Here is a 24,671-nt window from a genome sequence, read left to right on the forward strand (position 1 = left end):
GCAAACACTGTGAGCAGAATACAAAAAGCCTCTGAAAATACAGCATTCTCAGTAACATGTACCAAATCCAGCAATCACAGGAAGCGACAGGCTTCAGATTTACATACTCTCAGGCTGCTTCATGCAAGTAGGCAAATTTAATTGGTAACCTTCTGCAAAAGGAACAAGCAGCTAGCTAATGCCGAAGTCATATGTCAAGTTGTCAGAAAGCTTTTAGCATTTGACTGCTTATTATCAAGATAATTGCTACATTAATGCTTTACTACCACAATCAATAAACAACGTGGCAAACATTCACAAAATACAGCAACTAACTTGCATCTGTGTCACTACATTTTCCTGTAAAAAAGAACTAATTTGGTTTTAAACTCAAGTCCTCTGTACAGCACCAAATGAAAGCTTAAATTAAAGGAACTTTTGCTTCTTATTAACCTCAGATTTTCTCAATAAAACTTACATCTTGGAAATTTAACAGTGCACATCTAGTGTTGCAAACAAAGCAGAAGAAAATTAAGAAATCAGATGTTATCTCGAAGTGACAAATCTGAAAAAAGCACTCCTATAAAACTTCACCTTAATTTTCCAATAAAAAACTCAACACACTACATACTTACACATAAAATAAAATACATAACAAAACAAAAATTGAAAACCAGATAAAATATCTCATGGAAAACTTCTTCACACAGTATGACCTACTTGAAACTGGACAAAAATATGATTAAAGCTCTCTTCAGAGTATTTCAATGGCTGATAGTTGGAAAAACCTTTAAGAAGTATTCCAAATGTCTCTTAAAGGAAATGCAAGCCAAAGCAATTATTTCATTCATTCATAACCACTCTGTACTCATTAAAAGAGAGGCTAAAGAAAATCAAAAGCAACCAGCCTAGATTTCTTGCAATACCAAAGAGCTGCCATTTCTCTTCTCTTTTATTTATATGTCATTTAGTGAATTTATGCAAGGTTAGCAAATGTACTGTAAGCAGACATAAGCCTGCAGTGGACTTGAGCATAATCTGTATAATAACAAGAATTCAGTGAGGTCCCCAAAATCGAGACTAACATGGAAGCAGTGAGTAAGATGACACTGCTGTCTTAGACAAACTACAATCAAGAACAGACACCACAAGTTACTAAAACTTATAAAAAGGATTGAGTAAGTCAAAACTGCATGTGAAATGACAAAGCAGATATTTACAAAACAGTGAGTCAAAAGCACACCATGGCAGGTGCTAAAATGTACCAACAGAGCTGTCAACAGAATTAAAAAAAAAAAAATATTGTAATTCGAATAGAAGAATTTAGAATGATTTAATCTGCTAAAGAGTTACTTAATAAAAAAATAAATATGTATTGCAACAGTGTTCCCTTCTATGATACCTATGATAGGATTATCTTTCCACAACTGTATCACAACATATTCTTCAAGTGAAACTTATGTCTACTTATTGTTATCCAACTCAACTAAGGAAGTGATATAGCATCTCTAAAATACTTTATTCCTTGAAACTATAAAGATTAAAAATTACATCTACAATACGAACTTGCTGAAATAACATTTAAAGAGATCTAGTTATTAAATAAGTGTTTTAATAATTAAAAGTTTATTCAGCACCTTTGAAGGAATTAATATTTGTATTTTTAATTTTATCTAGTTTAAAACAAGAAGATAAACTGGGTCAATCAAATGACATTTTTCCATTTCCTTTAAGAAAGGAAAAGGAAGTATCAAAAATGGCCAGCCTAGGTTCCAGCTTTTAACAAGTAAATTAAACGGATGTTTGACAGCAAGCATGCTGTTCAATATCAAAGCTCCTCACTGTGTTTATATTTGACAACCTTTTAAAATCTCCCATCTGTTTATCATAACAACATTTGCACCATTTAGCCTTCCTGCTCTAATTGGAATTTCATATGAAAACCTCCAAGAATATATAAATAAATGAGAAAACTAGAAAAATTTCTTAGTCAAAGGCTATGTTTTAGTTTACACAGGTAGACTGTCTATAAAGGAGAAAAACTATTTTTATTTATAAAACAGACAAGTAGGTCAATAACTAGAACTAGGGAAAAAAAAAACAAACCCAAACTTCCCACAAATGATAAAGCCTGACAACAACCAGAATAAATTAAGGTATCTGAAATAATTTTAAAAAATGTATTATACAAGAGCAATCATTGCCACACAGCTTGGCAGCACATTTGTAGTTAAAAGCCCATCACCATTTCTATCGAACTTAATAATGTTGTTCTTTTCAAACAGTGCTGTCTCAACTGCGATGAACCATCAACCCAGATACATATTTTATTTTAAAGTATACTTTAGAATAAAGCAATGCCTTTGATCAAAGCTATGCTGAAATCTGCATAGCAAAACTGGCTGAAAACAGGATACAGTAGCAACAGTTGCTTAATATCAAAACAAAAAAAGTGCATTAAAAATTGGATATGAAAGTGCACACTTATGAGTTATATAGACAGTATATGGAGAAGTACATTGCACCCCAAAAACTTAATGAAAGTTTACAGTATTTTGAATACACTACTGTGTTAAGTACGCCAGCTGTAGTAGTCTGAACAACACAAAGATGAAAGATGCTTCACTGTTTAGGAGATACAAAATTAAATTACTATATGACAGATGCAAAATACTCAGAAGAAGTGGCTCTTTCCACAGTGCTAATTTATGTCATGATAATTCTTCCAGTGAAATGTTAAGGATACTAAAAGGTTACACAGGGTTCAAAAAGCAATTTTTTTCTTCCATGAGTGCTTATTATTATGCCAGGTAAATGCACTGGCCCCACTAATAGCTCAGGAAGAGCATGTGCTGTGCATTTTCTACCCTGGAAAAAGTGAATTTTAAATGTTTTATTGAAGCATTTTGTTTTACCAGTCTTTCCTAAAATGTCAGTATTGTCTGGTAATCTTTAAGCAAACTAGAAAATATTTCATCAAGACTCAATCATGCAAAGCAATACTCCATTCTAGATACCCGGAACTTATTTGCTGAGACATCTATTGCAGCTGCACAGTATTTCCTTTTCTGTAGAAAAAACAGCATTTTATCGTGAAGGACTAAGGATTTCAAAAGGCAGTAACCAGCATGTAAGAATTTGGGTAATAAGTCATTTGAAGCAGATGATGCAGCAAGAGGAAAATTGGCTGCATCATCCCTGTAAATATAATTCACGCCTAAGAACTGAGGCCCTGCATTATGTGGCCAAAAGATGGGTGTAACCAATTTCAAATGTTCAGAGAAACACTGTCAAGATTATAGTTTTGATACAGTCGTGTTATTGTAAATAAAAGTCCTTAATAATCTCACATTTGAGTAATCTACAGTTTACATTTTTTTTATTTGCCTGTAACTGAAAATAGTTCCAACTAAACTATTACTGAATACTGAGGACCCAGGCCTAGAGAGAAACAAAAACCTATGCTTAAAATTTAAATTAAATGTAATATATGTCTGAAATTCCAACTTTTAAGCACTGCAGTCCTCCAAATTAAGGCAGAAAATAGTCTAATTTTAATGGTACTATTACTGTACAACAAACATTAATAACATTAAAAAGCTCTGCATCAAGCTGACACACAACAGTGACAAAGCTGGAAGTCCTATGTTTCCCATTATTTGCCCTTGTAAGTTCCTGTTTCCAGCCGCTACAATATTTGCTAAAATTTATTTTATCTTCTTATACTATTGCCTAGTATATTTTGGGAAATTTCTGAAGAAATGACTCAAACATTTATAGAACAAGGTTAGAGTAAAATATTCTATGTTGCTACCTTTAAAAAATATTAGCAGTACCTCGTGTATGTAAATTGGTAATTGAAATGTGGCAGGAGGCCTTAGTATCAGTTTGTACCTTCTACTATTGCTCTTGTGCAAATCTATCGAAATGCAGACAACCAACAGGCTTTGGAAAACTTTCCATGTGTGTATCAGTTCAACAAGGACGGATGTAAATTCTCTCAACACATCTGCCTACATAGAGGTAGTTGAAGAAAATTGTGCAGCACGCTGTTTTTAAAGTTATAGTGCCAGTTAGACCCCAAAATAGGGCATCTTTCCCCACCACTCCCAATTCATCTGCTGTTGAACACAAACATGAGAATAGAAGACCCAGAAGAAGAAAACAGTATCACATCTGACAAGACACTTGAGTCGGAGTTAGGCAGACTCTGGAATGAGGAATCAAGAAAGGTAAATGTCAGATGTAAGTCATGACAAGGGAGAAATCAGAATCGACAACATTAATGGAGCCAGTAAGGATGGGAGGAGACCTGAAGTTGAAACAGGTAATCAAAGAAATGCTGTCAGCAAACACTACCCCCTGGAAAAGTGCCTACCATGACTGCTTTACTGATTATTGAATGTAATAAAATATACCCATGCCAGCAGTTCTAATTTTGACTGAAATAGAGAAATCTTTGCCAAAGGAAGAAAAGACCAATCTGAAAGTAACTTCAACCCTGAGAAGATTACAGTATCCATAAATTGATATTAAAAAGTAATTTATAAATATAATTGATTTCAACCTAGGAAATTCTAAGTGGAACACAGCACAATATTGTCTACTCTAGAAAACACTCTGAAGTGGGGTAGTATCACAAAGTGTTCCACGTGCAATCATAACTAACCTACTTACATGCATTAGAAAATAACCTTTAACTACATCACCACATATTTTAATCAGGACTCTATCATACTCAGGTTAAAACAAAGACCTTAACAGTCAGTTAATCAGTGTGGGTTTTTTTCCTCTCTTCATCAATTGATTAGCCTGTGCCTTATTTACTGCACATCACTAAAAACCTTTTGTGAATTATTAACTTCCTACTGACTTCATCTGCCATGCTCATCACCACCACATGAGAAATTCATTAACATTTAGGGTAAAATCTCCACAAGTAGATGTACAGAGGGTTTTATATAAATGGGGAACTGTAGAGAGCACATTTTAACACTAAAATATCCTAGTCTTGAATATTTAAGTTCCAAAACCATCAGCATTTCATCTTAAAGTACCTAGTTTTACACAACACTACGGGTGTTCAAATGGTCTCATTTATTTCTGATACAACTCTGAACACCTAATTCTTTTGCAAGTAAGGTTAAAGACACATGCAGAGTGGCTAGAAAATTAAAACCAGTTTTCCAGTGTAAGGGTAGATGGCTCCTCTGCCATCATATGACTATAAATACAAGAAAATAAGTCATGATCTAGGATAGCTTCTAAATGTTTAGCCATTAAATTATCCTTGGTGCTTTCACAATTCTCTGATCCTTTCACTGATCACATTGCTTTCAGCCCAGAAAGGGAAACGGGGGCTCCACAGACAACAGTCTCCTAATTGAAACTATTCTCACCAATTCCTATGGCTAGTACATCAAGTGAATTTATTAATAAAGAGAATATCTTGTGCAGGGTAAAAAACCACCCCCACCCCCCAAAAAAATGTGCAGGGCTGAAAAATCTTTCATTGGGAGCTGGAATTCAATCTACATAAGCCATACTTCATGCCACAGTAGTGTGCAATGTTGCTTCCAAAACCCTCACATAAAAAAATACCCATCTAAATTTAAATTGTTTAGGTTAATGATCAATAAAAATATTTCTGGAAGAATTTACAGACCTTTTGTACACACTCACAATGTACTTCACAAGCCGAAACAAGAAAAACTACAGTGTTGGCCATTGCTTGCCAAGCGACACGGGATACAGCTATAAAAGCATAGCACAGTGAAAAGACACTACCTGAAGTAATGTTTTGGTTGAGTGAAGTTGTAGCAAGTTGTCAAGGGACAATACTTTTCTCTTTGAGGCTTGGTTAATGTCACAACATAATCCATGGTTAGTTGTCATAACAACATCCACAAAGTTAAATCAACATATTCCTTTAAAAGGTTGTTTAAAAAAGAAAGTTAAAGGAAGCATAAGTAAGGTAAATTATGCTTAAAACCATTAAAACTCTTCATCAATATGATAAGATGATCTCACATACTTAGGGAAAATGACAAATACTATTCTAGATTTTCAGCAATTGTACAACAAGCCAGAATTGTTATTTTCAAATATTTCACTGACTGGAAAATTCACTTGATCACATCTCTCTAGAAACATTCAAATGCTATATACAGGCCTGAACAAGGAGCTGTTTCCATTTACACTGATATAAAGAAATACTGACATTAGTTATAAACTTCATTAAAATTTTATGCAATTATTTGAGAGCTACACTGACACAACAGAGTAGAACTGAATGGCCAGCATGCAAATAGGTAAAGTGGAAGAAAACAGGTAACCCAAGTGAAAGAAAATTCAATTTAACTTCCTTGCTCAAATAGGAAAGAAGAGTACAATCAGGATGACTGTCCTTATCACTAAACCAAAACATCTCACAAAAATCTCAGTTGCCTTTAGTCTGTTGGCTTCTCTTCTAAACTTACTATGGTTTAGCTGACAGGGCAACTGAATGACAGCCTTGGGTATTCATTCTGCTCCTGAAGTATTTGACCTGTTCCACCTTAGTTCAAATATCCAAATTTGCCCACAATTTCTTGAAAAACAGATAAGAAAACCATACCGAAGCCTTATATGGCGTTTAAAGTGTCATTTTCAGTGTACACTGAAAGATGCAGCCATGACTAAAGTCTACAGAAAAAGGGAACCACTGAGGGCAAAGAAACCCTCTTAAAAACTACTCTTGCACTTAACTCTGCAAAACCATTCTCTTTTACCTTCTTTGCCACTCCATGCTTTTAGTCTTTTTGTTGTTGTTGATGGAGGAGGAAAAAAGGCAAAATAAGAATGTGTAAATTTCCTTGAATCTTAGTCTGAAAAATCACCTTTTGTTTACAGAGAGAGGAGACTGCTCACTTGCAACATCTGCTAAATCCAGTATTATAATACGATTTTTTTAAAAGCTATTTCAAGCTTAAGAAGAAGAAAAAAATTAGATATTATTCAACAGATGAGAAACAAAAAACAGAGTAAAAAATTGCCTTTATAAAGCATTGGGAGAGCGAGCTAAGTCATGCCCCTTGCTTCTTTTAGTACACATCCTACATAGGTAAGTAAGCACATTACCTATACTGACTACCATAAAAGACCAACTAAAACAACAAGAGTTACAGAGTTGTATCAAATCAATAAAGCAACAGCAGTGTATTTCTCAGGCAGTCTGTGGTAGGAGAAAAAGCGTGAGGGGAAAAAAAAACCTCAAAAACCCAAACTAAAAAAAAGGCAGGAGAGACATACAGCCACACCTTCTGCTTTACAGTGGTGCAACTGGAGGGTACACTCTGTCCATCTGGTCCTAGGATCAGATTATCATAGCACACTCCTCAGCATCATTTGAGGGAAGAAACATTTCTTCCTCATATTTTAATTACAATAAAATTGTAATTAAATAAATAATAATAATGTAATTAAAATAAAATCCTTCTAGCTGTGAGCGCTACTAAGGATAGAGAGATATTTTCCTTCTGCATTCAAGGAAATTAAAATCTCTACAGAAGGGACCCAGATACTCTTCTTGCCCTACAGGTCACCCCATACGTCTGATGGAATAAGGACAAGAGAGCAGCTCAGGAGGCAGTTGCCCTCTGTCAGGCAGCAAATCTGTCCTGTAATGTTGCTGCAGCTCTGGAGCTGCAAAAGCATCCTCTCCCTGTGGTCCAGGTCAGAATTAGATCCATGTCTATTTTATTGCTGTGACACACAGCAATAGCTGTCAGAACAGCCACCGAAATAGACTCCTTTTTCTGCCAACAGTGCAGCTGCACTGAAAGTTGCTTTGGGGTTCTGATTTTTAGGGACAATGACTTAAGAAACCTTATCCTAATCTGTTTTTGATGTAATAATGACTAAAAAAAAAAAGCCTGAGATCTTGTCCTTTGCTATTATATAAATATTGTCATACAAATAATGCAAAGAAAGGTACAAAAAATAAGGCTTATTTGATGGCTATCAATCATTTGAGTGCCACAGTATGTAAAAAGATACAGCCCACTGACTATTATCTGCTGCTGTTATTTCATGTGGGCACCAGTGATACAGCCAGGAACAGCCTGAGGAGTATCAAGAAGGATCACCAAGCCCTGGGAGCAGTGGTAAGGCACTCAAGCACAGGCAGTTTTTACATCAATCTTCCCAGTTAAAGGGAAGGGTTTGAAAGGGCCAGCTGAATCTGGAAAATCAATAACTGGTGCCACAGCCAGAGGTTTGGCTGCTTAAGACCATGGTTTCCCTTTAAGAAACCTGGTCTGCTGGGGTCCATCTGTCAGAAAAGGAGAACAACATCTTTGGGCATAGGTTTGCCAAGAGGGTGAAGAAGCCTTTGAACTACAGTTTCCAAGAAGGCATCACAGAGACATGGTAAGATGGCTTCTCTGACTGCAGTGTTGGAATGGAAGGATATAGGCTCTTTAGGAACAACAGGCAAGGCAGACAAGGAGTCTCAATGACCAGAACAGAGTTCCACCTGGGGATGGATGAGGAGTTGACTAAGAGCTTATGGGTCAGGACTAAACAGAGGGCAGGGTTAGGTGACATGTTAGTGGGGATCGGCTACAGGTAGACCAGGAAGACTGTGGAGATGGGGCCTTCTACAGACAGATAGGAGCGTCCTCACATTCAGAAGCCCTGGTCCTCACCCCAGTATCTGTTTGAGGGATAACACAGCAGGGTATAAGCAATCCAGGAGGTTCCTAGAATGCATTGATGATAACTTCCATCTCCAACTGACAGAGAAGCCAAGAAGAAGAGGTTGCACGGTGGATTTTGTTCTCACCAACAAGGAGAAGCTGGTGGGAAATGTAAAGCTCAAGGACAGTCTTGGCTTCAGGGACTCCATGGAGGAGTTTGAGATCCTTAGGGCAGCGAGCAGGGTGGACAGCAAACTCACTATCCTGGACTTCAGGAGAGTAGACTGAGGCCTCTCCAGGGATCTATTCCTTAGATTATACAGCCCGAAAGAGAAGACAGGCCTAAGAAAGCTCATTAGTATTCAAGGATTGCCTCCTCCAAGCTCAGAAGTGATGTATCCCAACAAAGAAGAAGTCAGGCAAAAATGCCAGGAGGCCCGTGGATGAAAAAGAAGTTCCTGGAAAAATTCAAACACAAAAAGGAAGCCTACAGAGGGTTCAAGTGAGGACAAGTAGCCTGGTAGGAATACTGTATGAGCAGCCAGCGATCAGATTAGGAAAACTAACACCCTGATAGAATAATCTGGGCAGGGATGTCAAGGGCAACAAAAAAAGTTTCTATAGCTATGCTGAGATAAAAGAAAAACTAGAGAAAACTTAGGCCCTCTCCAGATGGATAAAAAGGTTACCTGAGATATGGAGATGGCTGAGGCACTCAACAACTTATTTGCCTCATTCTTCACCAGCAAGTGCTCCAGCAACACTGCCCAAGTCACAGAAGACAATGACAGGGACTGGGAGAATGAAGAACCACCTACTGTACAAGAAGATCAGGTTCAGATCTAAAGAACCTGAAGGTGCACAAGTCCATTGGATCTGAAGAAAGATATCAGCAAATCCTGAGGAAGCTGGCAGGTGAAGCAGCTAAGCCACTATCCAAAAAAACCCCACCAAACCAAAACCACTAAACCAGAAACCCCAACCAATCTAAAAGCTATCAAGGAGGAAAAGAAACCAAACACCACAATTCCTAATAGAAGCTAGGAGATCACATTGTATTAAGAACAGCAGATTGAAACAAAGCCTTTGCCAACTTGACAGAAAATAACATACTGTGTTATCTTTACAGAGAATACTGTTAAACAAGCAAATTCTTAAGACTGATTAGAAAACTTTGCACGAGACTGGTACTCTACCTGAATATAGTCCTACATATCTATCGTAAGCCTTTTTAGTTATAAGTTATTCTGTTTAAATAGTAAAAGTATACTCTGTTATTGGCCACCAGGATAAAGCCATTAAGACTTTAAAAAATGTTCCTATTTTATCCTTTGGTAACAGACAATAAGGATATTTTGCATTTATTAAAGTAACAGACAGCTCATTTTGCATTCCTAATCTTTACAACCATAATCAAAAAATCATTTATCATGAATGTTGTTTTCTGCAGCCTTACTACACTGAACGGCAGTACTTTTCAAAAGCTGCTTTCAATAAACAGCTAAAATAAAGGCTAATGACTGCTTATAAGAGTAGCTTAATTTATGTACAAACAATCAGGTGTTCAGTTTTTGTCCATCACTTTCATTCAGACTAAGGAATTGCGTAAAAAAAACTATTTTGAAGTTTGCCTATTTGACCATGACCAAAGGAGGTCATCTATCAAGAGATTAACATATCAAGTATGCTAATAAAACAGTACATCTGATAAGTGGCCTTTAGAAATGATCATGGCAAGCAGGCCAAAGAAACCATAACCAAACTGTCTTTGGGAAAAAGCTTCCTGTAATGAAAGCTACAGAAATACTTCCTTCCACCCCCACTCCATATCAGACTATACTACCGCCAAGATAAGCAAACAGGGAAATACAAATCAGGCATTGCATTCAGACAGAATGCAACCCTAAGAGAAGGACTTATCCTGCTCTTACACTTCCTATTCTCACTGCCTCCATCATGGCACATTCCAAGTGATTTTGTAGGCTGTGTGTGATGAGGAGGTTTTATTTGCATTGGCCAAGTGCTGACCACAGCCCTGAGCACTACTGAAAAGACAAAAAGCACTTTGCAAATACAACTGGACCTCCTAACCTCCCAAGGGTGGTGATTTCACTTTCTGCAAAATTGTGAAATATATGGGGTTTAGTCCATGACTCAAGATTAAATTACATTCAATGCAATGCAAATTTTTTCTTCCTTAATACAAGGAATTATTTATTTTGTGGGTATGAAGATAAGCAAAGAAAAGCATCTACTGAAGTAATTTTAACATCTATCTTTCCACTTTCAATGCAATTTTACTTCCTGACAGAATACATAAGTACACAGAACATGAAAGTGGAAGTGATAAAGGACAGTTAGTTCTTGATATCAATGTTACTGATCTCCACATCCATCCATAGTATTACAGATATACAAATTCAAAAAGGTAGTCAGTAATTATTCTTTGCTTCATCTCCACTGTAACATGCAAAATATATTTATCATGCCAATGCAGGCTCCACACAAAAATATTTGATACATTCTATCCTCTCCCTTATGGAATGCTTTGGAGCTTTTTACAATTACCCTCACTCAACAGCCAAGTCCGCAGATGTATTTTTCTTGGAAATACACTGAGTTGTTTGTTCCAAGATCAGTAACAAAAGCACTCCAGTAAAAAAAGAAAAGAAAAAAAAAAGAAAAAGAAAAAAAAGTTGGATGTACTTATTTTACAAAGCAACCAAAGGCTCAAAATTTTGCCTTAAGTTGTAAGAGATGATTGCTCTAGGCAATCTTCACTGTCTGAAGTGCATGCACAAAGTGTAAAAATAATATAAAAGCTCACTGATGCTGTGTCATAATTATGTTGATCTACATGGGTATTCTAAAAGTATTTAATATCAGGACAAGCTTAAAAACAAAATTCTTCAAAAACTTGTATGGTAGCTGTGATATGAAGAGATCAGATTTTTTATTCAGCATTTTTCAAACTCAGACAAAAACATGGGACTTGATTTTTAAGATCTATTCTTCTTCCTTGAGATTCACATAAAAATAGAGTAGAACAAGGCTTAAAATGCCTTACATTTTAATTTTTGTTTGGTTCTTTTAATAAGAGCCCAAGTCATTCAAAAGAAATCTAGTCTTGCAGTTTGGAATATGGAACTTCTTTAATGTCTGTGTCCTCCCATCTCTTTCCCTCTCATGAAATGAAACTGAAAGGTAACAAATGTAACAGAAACACCTTCTCAATGCATGATCACATGAAAACACCTGCCAAAAGAAAGTATTAAGAATTTGGCAAGACAGAAAGCAGGATAAAGCATTTGCATAAATGACATGAATACCCTTGGTTTTAATGATTAATACTACTTATTGCCAAGATTTTAAACCAGTCTGTAATTAGTGTCTGGCAAATGGCTTTCCCGCAGAGAAGCTGTTCCACATCTGCTTGTGCTGCCTACTCACTCCTTTCTTGTATGCAGCCAATGAATGGTAATATAGCTACTAGCACGGTAAGTCTTAATTCTCTTTCTTCTACTACATCTTCTTTACTAAATGTGATCAAACACCTTGTGAATTGTCAGTATAAACTTTCAGAATTAACACACAGAGTGAATATGCAGCTTGACATATTTACGCAAGGACTTGTAGATTACAACCCCTCAGCTAAATCACAATGAGAAGCTCTCACTGCTAAGTAAGTAGACTATTTTCACGTGGACCTTTATAAGTTGGTTTAAGAATGACTGGGGATACAAACTTAATTTTGTACTTCAGTGTATGTTTTGCAGAATGCTACAATAAAAATCTGGTTAACTTCAGAATACTTGGAGACCACCACAAAATGCTTTTATTAGTATCATATTATAGATACTTTTAAAGGCTATTAAACGAATGCAAGAGTGTCTTTCAGTAGACAGATATCTCGAATTCACGTCACCCTGTGGGAGGAAATCCATATATATTTTCCTTTGTAAGTCCAGTAATTTTGTTGCCTTAAAAAAAAAAAAAAAAAGGAAGAGATGTGAAAGGGGAGGCTAAACGGGAAGAGCTCCAAACTCTACACACAATTCTCTAGGCACTGAACCAAACATGAGGAAGTGGTATTGTAACCCCATCCACAGAAGGGGATCAGGTCATCCCTTTTTGCCTGCACTTCAGTGAACAAGTTGGGGGGCTTGGATTTTGATTATTTTAAGAACTACCCACAGTTACTACACAAGTTACTCACTTTATGTCTCCAACAAAAAGATGTCACCGGAAACTTAGTTAAGCTCACTCAATAAAAAGCAAAAGGTATATTTAAGCAACACTGACCATGCTGCTGCAATAGAGAAATAACCTTCTGGTTTACCAAAAACATTAAAATCATTTTGAGATGAAACTAAATATGGACAAAAGCATAAGAAGTTGATTAAGATAGATCATTACAAGTTCCCTTTTCAAAGGCTGGAACAATGTACATCCTGAGTTCTTTATATTACTCTGTGTTTCACAGAATCTCAGAATGGGTAAGGTTGGAAGGGACCACAGTGGTCATCTGGTCCAACTTCCCTGCTCAAGCAGGGTCATCCTAGACCACAGGGCACAGGATTGTGTCCAGACAGTTCATGATACATCCAGTGAAGGAGACTCCACAACGTCTCTGGGCAATCTGTTCTAGTGCATGGTCACCTGTACAGTAAAAATGTTCTTCTTCATGTTCAGGTGGAAGTTCCTGTGCATCGGGGTTTTTTTAACTGTATTCTCCTTCTACCTCACAGTTAGCAATTAAAGCTCTTACTGAAACCACTTTTAGTTCCCTAAGGAAGTGATGCTTACAGCCTACTGGCCGATCTGTTCTCACGTTTCCTTTGTGCTCTCTCTGCCCTAACAGGACATTTGCCACCCAGGTTATTTTTCCCACAGAATATTGCTGGTTCCCAAGCAAGCGTACAAGAGTACATGTGCACATTGAGGTTTGGTACAGTTTGGGACACAGGATACATCTGTAAGAAACTAGACATTATTTGTTCTCCTGCATATGTTTTTCTCTCCATTTTATCTTAATAGAATTGCTTTACTTTAAATCAAAAGCAAAGCGCTTTCCCAATGCTGGGGAAATTCAGAAGTGTTTTCTTCCCCTTAGCCTTGGATGTACAAGCCATGTACTATTACAAGCTAGAGGAAGGAGAGAGAAAATACAAACATATTCCCTGTACTTGGTCCCCAAGATGAACAGGTTGAGCACCATCCCATCCAGGCACATGAACACTTTTAACAGTGCATTCTTGTGGCATTGAGAGTATAAACACACAAGCACCATAATGGATTAAAGAGATGTTTCAATAATGGTCCAACCACATCTGCCAATACTGTCACAAAAGTGGAGCTCTACAGTTAGAAACAGCTGCTCTAGAACATACCAGAAACTACCAATCTACAATTTTTTTTGCAGACAGAAAGGCAGATGAAAAATGAAAGAATACTGAATAATCATGGCAAAACAATTATCTTTATTATTTGTATTTTAATTCTGAGTAGTTACGAAAGTTCTATGAACAACAGAGCTCCAAAGACTGGGTTTTATTCAAATTTTATCCTCAACTTCAAAGTGCTTTTCAGATGTTTTGGCAAGTTTGCTGAGAGCGACAAAAAACACATTTTATTTTCAAATTCTCCACAACTTTTAATATCGGAAAAGTTGATAAAATTCTAGTGTATCCAGAATTTATGATAGTGAAGCAGTCTCTGACCAAGTTTTACTAGCTGAAATGAGGAAGCTGGCAGCTGAATTAAATTTAAAGTCTAAATATAGGAGCAGTATGGGATGTGAAATTCATAGTGTGGCACGTCTTCCTTATTAACAGCTCCTGCATACACACTTGTATTGCAGCAAATCTCAAATAGCCTACTTTGTGTGAAGTACCTTGTGTTCCCTGCATGTGCCACACAGCAGGAGTTACTTTGCAAAGTTAATATGTACAACACTTATACACAGACTACCCTGCCATAAGTTGCTTGCATGTCCAGAACTTCACTGTATTGATTTATTCTCAACCTTAGTGTTGAACACTCAACTGACAGGCAAATGAGCAGTTTTAAGCCTCATCATATAAATGCTAAAGTGAAGAAGCTGCATTTCCACGTCAGCCAAAGCCAGTTTCTCTGTTGTCAGGATCCCAAACCTCTTGCACTGCCCCGCCACAAAGTCATGACTCCTCCCTTTGCCTTGGCTGCAGGACACACGTGGCAGTGCAGCTGAGCTGGGCTATTTCAGTGTTCAACCAGTGACAGAATAACTCTTGTACTCTTCTCCACTCCCATAAACCAATGAATGGTGCCCAGAAGCTACACAGTTATCTAGCACCAAAGTAAAAGGAGTGGGGCTGTGCAGTTAGGGGTGGGAGAAAAGGGAAGAACAGGGCAGGACCAGGCCAGCAGCCAGGTCTGCTTAGGCTGCTACAAGAACACACAGCAATTACACCAAATCCATCTAAGTCTTACAGGGCTTCATATATTTAGACAAGTCTACAGTAACTGTAAGGACTACTAATATAGAATCACAGAATGGTTTGGTTTGGAGGGGACCTTAAAGACAATCTAGTTCCAACCCTGCTGCCATGGACAGGGACACGTTCCACATTGCTCAGGGCCACATTCAGCCTAATCTTGAACACTTCCAGGGATAGGGCATCCACAACTTCTCTGGGCAACCTGTTTCAGCGCTTCACCGCAATTATTATTCAAATATAAAGTAGTTTTTCATATTTATCCATTACAGACTAAAACTATATACTTCGTAAAAAGTTTCAGTGTGTATTTTTATTCTATTTTTCACTTGCCTCGACTGTGTTTTATAACACACCCCAATCCAATGATCTAATCTTTAGCCTCTCCCTTCATGATGCATTAATGCAGTCTGCCTTCTATATCTGCTTTAGATCAGTGACCCCAAATGTAAACAAGTATCTTAAATAGAAAGAAAGGAAGAATTCCTATGGAAATAACTATACAAATAAAACAATACATGGACATTATTGAATAATTTTTTTTGGTCCATGGCATTGTCCCTCAAAAACCACAATAGACAAAAATAGCAAAGCATAATGCTTTTCTTGGTTTTGGAGTGAAACTGCACCAAAGCAAAGACTCACAAAATCCAGGAACTCAAGGATCTTAATCTTCTAAAACTAGTCTCCTCCCATAGTGCTGTTTGAACTAATTTTATTAATTGTACTAAAAAATAACATTACGGTTTATTTTGGGGTTTTTTGTTTGTTTTTTTTTACTAAATTAAAGGTTTCTATTTGCCTCAACTGGACAAGGAATGACTCAGGACTTCCTGGTTCATTCTCATGTCTTAATGGATCAACTTTTTTTTTACTGACTATACTATATGCTCTAGGTTGCCCAGATAACAACAAAAGGAATTCATCTTGTCAGACATTTAAGTAAATACTCAGTAATATTAATGAAACCAACTGAAAATGGCTGTTGTGTGGGGTACATAAACGAGGTAAGTAAAATTTGAGATCATAAAAGCAACAACAGAAACTACAGCAAAAAAAACCTCCTCACTTCTTAACAAACTAGAACTCAAAGCATGATGAAAAAAAAAAAATCTTTTAAACATTTCAACTATGTGCAGGTTTGAAAGGTGATTGCTGGATAATTTAGTTCTTAGTTCTGCTACAAATGCTGACCTCCTCAAAGCAAGTAACCAGGCAGCACTCTGAAACAATCTACATGCAATGACTCCTCCAAGAGTTCAACACAAACCAAATTCTGGAGTATCAGTCTGCTCTAAGGGGAAGTTGACTGTTGCTATTTGCAGCTTCAACAACACAACACCTAACACGTTTAACTTTGACAGCTGAAGGTGCCAGAAAGTATGCTAAAGAAAATGCAATCAGGCCACAAAAATGGAGAAAAGCAAGGGGATGTGTTTGTTTAAGGAATGGTAAAAAAAATACACATGCAGTATGCAAGCTAATTATCTGTGATTCAGAAGTGCAAACACTGGAGAAAGAAATATTTATTTTAGGAAATAAAAAGGACAGTATTGGTTAATGATAAGCAATAAACTTCCTACAGCAAGCTAAAGAATGTAATTATATATAGAATTATATTGGGCCTTGCATTGTTATGTATAAACAGATCCTGTCATACACACAAGTCACCTGTAGTATCTGAAGATCCACTGACTGCACTGAGACCTGGGGCAGCCAGAAATTTACCCACACTTAAGGAAGTCAAAAATAAAATTCTGAATGAGAAAAAGAGACAATGAAACAAACGGTACAAAGATTCAGCACAAATTGGGAAAATATGATTAATGAAAACAGTAATGTTTTCTGCAATGGCTACCTTTTTTCCAATATTGTTACTGCCAAACTTAGAAAAAAAAATCTGTGATATCTCTGGACTTTCAAGTGATTGACTCATTCTACGTCCAAGCTTAAGTTCAGCCTGATATTTTTTTTGTGTAGATGTAGTTTTCCATTGCTCACTCTTGGTGTTCTTTTTTTTACTTTTGTTTTGGGAAGGGTTTTCTTTTAAATATTTACTCTTTTTTGCAATACTCCTACTGACTATATCCAACTACTCCTTTTCACTAATTCCAGCATTGTGCCAGCAGCATTACCTTTCTTACTGTTCTCCAACTAGGATGAAAACTGAAGAGAACAAAGCCACACAGTACTGTTTACAAAAGAAGAAAAAAATGTTAAAAAAAAAAAGCATGTTCATCAGAAGCCTCTCTGCAGCTCCCCACAAAAGAAGTGGAGACAATTCCCTATATCAGGAATCTGTTTTCAACAGATGAAAAATGTCCATATGCTTCCATTCTTCAACTGACATTACAGATCTTGATGAGCTTATGCCTCTTTCGGATACGCTACATAAAATGTATCTGTAGGATCAATATTGGTCATGCAATTGCAACCCTCAAAAAAGCACTCAGCAAGAAAAAGTTACACACAGGATTCCTTGCAATATATTAGGACTGCAGCTGGTCTGAAAATAATCATAGAATGGTTTGGGTTGGAAAGGACTTTCAAACTCCCACCACGGGCAGTGACATCTTTCACCAGACCAGGTTGCTCAGATTCCCTCCAGCCTGGCCTTGAACACTGCCAGGGTTGGGGCAGCTACAGCTTCTCTGGGCTCACCACCCTCACAGTAAAGAATTTTTTCCTAATATCTAATCTAAACCTACTCTCTTTCAGTTTCAATTCCATTCCCTCTTGTCCTGTCAAGAGATAATAAGGTGTATTTAGTAGCAGATTAATTAGGATTTGATTAATTAAAAATATGCTACTGAATTTGTGATCAAAATGGTAACAGACAAAAATAAAAACATTCACTAACAAATAGGCATGAACTACGGCATACTTAGAATTAATTAATCTCACTAAGGTTGCTAAAGATTCAAGTTAGTGTAGACTTCATAGAAATAAAGGCTCTACCCAACTATCACCAGTACGGCCTAATAAAATAATTGGTACGATGTTTAAACAACAACGAGAGTGATGACTGAGCAACATTTAGAAGAAAAACAGCTTTTGAAAAACACCTTTTATTATGTCTACCAACAGGAACTGTGATAGTAAAAAAAACACAAAATGACCACAGAGGGCAGTATCATCTGTAACATGAAAAAAATTGCAGTGGTTCCATAATTCTTATGTCAACCAGTTGCCATCGTTCTTCAAAACTCTCTGCTAATCCAAAAGCTAAACAACAAGTTCTCAGCGGTTCCTCCAAGGCTTCCTGAATAACTTCTGCTTAAAATTTAAAAAAATATTTGTAATGGCCAGTTTCACAGGCAGCTTAAAGCTAAAACTTGAAATGTGGTTTTGACTTGTGAATCACCTCAAAAGTCATTGCTAAAGGAAGGGTATCACCCTCACTTTACATGACTATCCCCTTTGGAAGCCAAGTACAATAAAAAGAATAGGGAGATGAATGAGTGAAAGTATAATCATCATTAATCTCACAAAACTGGGGCAGCTTTTTTGTAATAACAAAAATATGTAGAAAAATCAAGATTTTAATTATTAAATTAAGCTGATATATTGCTGAACATGAATAAAAAATGAGGCCACTTTTAGTGAACTGTCTTTTCAAGACATAGCTGAAGACATGAAGATTAAGTGGAAGGAACAATCCTTAATAGAAACTATACCCGACCCAAAAGTTGCAAGCAGAAAATAGATGGAAGACTATCAGAAATTACCATATATTGCCTGCACCTTTTTTTAACTCTCCCTTGGTACCAGGTTATATCTATTCTCGGAGAAAAGATACCGGGTATGAGTCAGAAGAAAGGTCCATCTATGTGGCTATTCTTATGAAAATTCAAAGAAAAAAAAAGAAGTAAAACTACAATATTACCCATTCTCTTTTGTAAATTAAAATTATAAAATTAAGTAGAATAAGTCCTGACTTCGAGATTCCTGTGATGGTACGGCTCCACAGGACTAAATAGTCAGCTTAAGTCCAAGGGGGTAGAGAAGAGAAGGTAAGATTAATGTAATCAGAAAAAATGTAAGTTCATGAGAAAACAGAGAACATATCATGACATTTCAGCTTCCTGTCACTTTCTTCCTAATTTTGAAATGCAATCCACTACGAAAGGACAAACAAGACATAATTGAAAAGGCTTTGGTTTTGAACACAGAGCAGAATGCATATTTAGATGGTCAAATATTTGCAATTCAACAGAAAGACCATCAACAAAATTATTTGTGCATGTAATTTTGAGGGAAAAGTCACAAGTACATCTGATTTAATGCACTGAGTGTATTACTACTTTCAGACCATAATGATTTGCTAATGGATTGATTACAAGTTTTTCATATACCACAGCTGAAGACTAACTAAATACTCTGCGCACAAAGAAACATCTTGGAAATGCCAGGGAGTGGCATCACTTCTGTTATTATGTCTCTGAAAAGCTCAATAATTGCAGTTCTTCCTGGAAAGAAACAAAACGAGCAGAACCATAATTTCATTTGGAATGAAGTAGAGAATGAGATAAGATGACATCTGGAAAAACCACGATACAGACTTCAGAAGATTCGGCTATTTGTCACGAACAATACCCTCTTAAGTTTCATAGACTAGATCAGAATATAAAATATTTTAGTTCACAAGAACAGAAACAAGCAAAGAAAAAAACCACCAACTGCTGAAAGAAATGCAGCAGAACCAACCAAAGAAGCCAGGCAATGAGAGGGCTGCCATTGATGGATCTGAATCAGCCTACTAGCCCCACCAGTGGAGGATGCTGAAGCTCTACAAAGCACCTTTGCTTTCCTAGCAAAGGAAAAGCCTATTTTTTCAGTAACAATTTCTCAGAGGAGAAACAAAGTCGACAGATATCTTGAACTCATATGGGAAAAATTTATCATGCTTTACTGAGAATATATTCTATTCAAGGGATAAAAAGAGAGATTACGGTTCAATCTCTGTTTTGAATTAATACAAACAATTTCTCTAAACACATACCTAATAGCAGTTTTCTACAATTCACAAAAACTACACACATCAAAACTAGTAAGTAACAAAACCAAAAACTATGAAAATATTTGAAAATTTACATCCTTAAATTCTGTAAAGGAGAAGACACCAATATTAGTCTGGCACAAAAATCCTGCTTATCCTAGTACAAAGGCCACAAAGCTTAACAGAACCACTTCTAGCCCCTCTTTTAACACTTAATTTACAGAGAAATATTTTTTTCATCCAGTGAGATGTTCTGAATGCTTAGTCTGTGGCTGTGGGCATTCTATATATCAAGGACCACAAATAAAGACTAACAACAAGAACAAACCCAGTATCTTATTAATTTTGTTTTCTTGGATTTATGCATAACCCGCCTCCTCTCTGATTGCAGTAGCCTACAGTGGCACAGAGGACAACCACAGTAAAGTAGACCACATGTATCTTTGCTACTGGAAAAATGAGTATTCTTCTCTTCCTGGCTTGACACTGCTGTCCCCATTCTGTGTACTTGCTCTGGCACTCATCTGACCACACAATAAGATAATTCAATTTGCTAATTCAAGGGAGGAAGAGAAGAAAAACTAAAAAAAAAACCAAAACAAAAAGAAAAGAAATAGTGTTCTGTTCGGTTAGTGGAGTGAATTAACTTCTCAGGTACTTAGAAAACTACCAGAGTCACTGCAATAGAGCAGTGCAGCCATGCTGTACTGAAACCAGAGAACAGTGAGTAACTGGGAATACTCCATGCAGAGGCATTAAGATACAAGAACTGCTACTCAGTCTCTTTAATATCCACCTACTCCCAGACTTACTTCTTACCCACATCTAAGAGCCTGCACGACACACTTCAACTTCGGTGGTGCAGCAGAGTAAAGCACACATATTTGTGGCTTTTATTTGAAACTCCTAGGACAAGTAGGTTTTTACATAATATATGATAGAAAATCACATATATTAATTTAAAATATATGAGGACTTTTGAAGGTCAAATACAATTTTAATTAAAAAGATCATTCTACAAAAAAATGCATCTGTAAAATAAAAACAGCACCCCAGCTTTTTGGTGGTAGAGTCAGAGAAACTAAACTACAGGAGAGAACCAAGCACTTGCAATTTATTTCAATATTTTTTTGCACATATAACTGTACAACAGACAGACATGAAGTAGTTTAAACGAGTCGTTTTTACTCTCTTCCTACCCTAATTTACATGCATTATGTTACAGTTTAAGTCACTTGATCACATACTATTTTTCCCCATGACACCTGTCCCATTCAATGCCCTAGATGGACTCTGATCCAGGGAAACATTAGCATTGTGCACTGAGGGAAGCTGCTCTCTGTCGACCAGTCCACTGAAAACGTGTAGATACAGAAGGATCAATAACAGAAGGGAAGACATGCAGGCATTCCGTACGAGCACCAGAAACCCAAGAGACAATGAAAGACCCCCACAGGATCAATTAGTGCAGTGAAGATGTGTACCTTAGAAGAGATACACATATCTACTGCAGCTCCAAGCTAGCAGATTTGAAGCTCCGTCCCTCAGTAACAAACAACTTCCTTTTCTCAAATTGCAAACAGAATCAATTTTTTTGATGTAATGTAGCATGTTCTTCAAAGAGAGGGAAGTGTATGCCATTGTGTCCTTTTTTTACAACCTTGCACGTGCCAGAGCAGATAGCAGAATTTACTTGTAGAAATTCTCCTATCTTCATGGATTCCATGCCTGACTCCTTTGTTCAGAATTTTCTACAGGAAAACCAGAATTTCACAGTTTTTCCTTACTTTCTAGCTAAAGTAAAAACAATCTGTTCTATCTCAGTTCCACTCTGCCCGCAAAGCTAAGAAAAGCAGTGCTAACATGGAAACTGTCCTTTTAGGAGGCTCGAGGAGGTCTGATGGTATCGATATACATTAAATACCTTTTCCTTGCATTTGCAAAAAGTGGAAATGGTATTGCAAAATCCATGTCTGCAACTACTCATGCCTTGGGTTTCATTCCAGTCATTTGAGGAAGCTTCCAAGCTCCCACCTACAACTGAACATAGCTTTTGACAGTTCACAAGCTGGATCTTTTCTGATTGGTATATTATCACTGGAATTTTTAAAAAATTTTGCCTATTGTGCTTCATCATTACAGCTGATGAAGCACAATATAGGAAGAACCCCTTGTTCTTTTCAAAGGAATAGATATGGGGAAAATCTACCACACGGTCAAAAAAAACAAACAAATGTACTACTACGAAGAAATAAGTTTGGTAACAAATGATATGTCAGAATGTTTATCTTCAGAAGAATTAAAGAAAACATTTTTATCTGATCCATTACAAATGAGATTTGGACAAAATCCTGTGTATCCCCAGCTGCATTATTCTCTCTATTCAGCCAGTCTTCTTGATTTCCTTCAGACAAGGAAGGGGAAAAAAAGCCAACAATAACACAACATTTACATGAAGGTGACAAAGAATTTAAGAAAATGATAATCCAAGAGTAAAGGGAGTTCCTTTGTGGTGTTTATGTTTAAATTTTCTCCCCCATTAAATAAAATTTAAAGTTGAGGAGTTTTCATATTAGCAGAGTTCAGTAAGACAGACTCCTCAGCATCTGGACATAAAGTAATTCCCAGAGGAAATTAATAATAGGAAATCACAGCATATTTAATCATGTCTTAGTTCAGTTTACAAAAACTGTCCCATCCCACACATCACATTACAGACACAAGCCCAAGGCCATGAACACTGTCACAATGCTTTGAATGGCATTTCAAAGCAAAAAAGATGATCATCGCAGCACTAGAACAGGCTTTATTCTTTCAAAGTACTTAAATATTTTATGAGCACCTTTGCTTTTACAGGGAAGAAAATAATTTCCTCCAAGTGCAGATCAGTGGATGCCACCTAATCTCCTGTCACAAGAACGCGATCCTTATGTATCTGCAACTCATCAGCATAAGCATCTACATCCCATTTTTTTTTTTTTCCATCAAGCACTGATAGGCTAATTGTTGGCTCATCTTAACAAGGCCCTCAAAATACCAACGAGGGCACGCCATCCCCGCTCCCGGCTCGCACGGGCACTGCTGCCCGGCAGCTGCGGGAGCACCGGGGGGGCGGCCCGGGGAGCGCCCTCCGCCCCTCCCCGCCCCTCCCCTCCCGCTTCCTCCGCTGCGCCGCGCTCTCTGCCGAGAATCGCCATCGGGTTTTTGTTAGCGCAGTAACCCGTTCGGCCCCGCGGCTGCCGTACAAAGTGGGCCCCGGGCCGCCCCTCGGCACCGGGGACAAAAACCCGCGATTCCAGGTCTTCCCCGGGAAAGCGCCCCGAGGGCGAAAAGCTCACGCCTTCGGGAGGGTGTTTTCGAGTGCAGGGGACCCGCCTCGTGGGGTGAAAATACGCAATAAGAGAAAAGGCAAAACCCGCAGATTTTCTCCATCATCCTTTCCCAGAAGACATTATTTCAAAGGAGACGGGGGGAAACGCCGCATCTCAAACGAAGAGTGTCACTGATTTTTAAATCTGGAGAAACATGCCGCCTCCAGCCCCGGGGCGGTCAGTGAAAGGGGGCAACCGAAAAAAAAAAAAATTAAACCTCTGGAAAGGTCTCCGCTGGAATCACGGAAATCCGCCCCCGGGAGGGGAGGCAGGAGCGCAGCCCCAGGCCCTGGTGGGTGTGCCGGAGGCGCCGGGCAGGCGGAAAGGTGCAGGGACACGCGGGCAGCGGGATCTGGGGGCGCCGCCCACATCCCGCCTGAGGCGATGCCCCGTGGCAGCGGCGACATCCCCCGCCCCCGGCCCCAAGGAGAAGGGAAGGCGGGGGCGCGGAGCAACCTCCGGGCCCGGCGGGGACGGGGGAGGGGGAGCTGACTGACTGTGCCCACACCGTGCCGGGTGCCCCTCCGCCGGCCGCAGCCCCCCCGGTCCCGGCGGGCGGGGCCGCCTGGCACAATGGGCACCGGGCGGACCAACAGCGCGATCGCGGCCCCGCTCCCCACCACGGCTCCCGCCCGACCCGCACCCCGGGGCGGCGTCGGCGGCAGCAGCAGCATCCTCACTCACCCCTCCGAGGAGGCTTCGCCGCGCCGGGGAGGGGCCGTCGCTAGCGGGTGCTCAGCGAGCCGGCATCCCGCGGGATGCGGGGGCGGAGCGCTCGGTGTCCCTCTGGCAACGGCCCCGGCGTTATTCCCTGCACATAGCGGCGGGTAACGGGCACTGCGGAGCTGCCCGCACTGCGCATGCGCCCGGCGGACGAGCGGCGACAGGGCCGCGCTGCGCCTGCGCGGCCGCAGACAATAGCGCTGTCCGCGCCCCGGGCGCCCCCCGAGCGGGCGATGGCCGGAGGTAAACGCCGCTTCCCGCCCGCTCTGCCCCGGCCGCGATGGGACCGGCGCTGCGGCCGCCGCGGGCCCGAGGGCGCGGGCGGGCGGACTTGCGCTGTGCGCAGGCGTGAGCGCGGCCGCGATCCACAACAAAGGGGAGAGAGGATGCGGCGACCACCCTCCCACCGCTGCCGGGGGTGGGCGGGGGGAGACCGGCGGGTCCC

The 24,671-nt window shown here is 38.9% G+C and overlaps 2 protein-coding genes across 12 annotated transcripts in view; one reads left to right on the top strand and one right to left on the bottom strand.

The window, feature by feature from the left end:
* CEP170 (centrosomal protein 170) overlaps positions 1–24,295 on the bottom strand; it is a 98,569-nt gene extending 74,274 nt beyond the window's left edge. For all 11 annotated transcript variants that reach the window (XM_027657317.1, XM_027657319.1, XM_027657315.1 and 8 more), the window contains exon 1: positions 24,188–24,295. The gene's annotated coding sequence lies outside the window, so the exon portion shown is untranslated. The remainder of the gene's footprint in view (positions 1–24,187) is intronic.
* Positions 24,296–24,383: 88 nt separating this feature from the next.
* Positions 24,384–24,671, top strand: part of SDCCAG8 (serologically defined colon cancer antigen 8) — a 106,695-nt gene continuing 106,407 nt past the window's right edge. The window contains exon 1 of the mRNA XM_027657324.1: positions 24,384–24,469. Within this exon, the coding sequence (XP_027513125.1) occupies positions 24,460–24,469 (10 nt within the window). The 5' untranslated portion in view covers positions 24,384–24,459. The remainder of the gene's footprint in view (positions 24,470–24,671) is intronic.

The sequence above is a fragment of the Corapipo altera genome, unplaced genomic scaffold, assembly GCF_003945725.1.
Source record: "Corapipo altera isolate COAL_440 unplaced genomic scaffold, ASM394572v1 2c, whole genome shotgun sequence".
Taxonomy (NCBI): Eukaryota; Metazoa; Chordata; class Aves; order Passeriformes; family Pipridae; genus Corapipo; species Corapipo altera.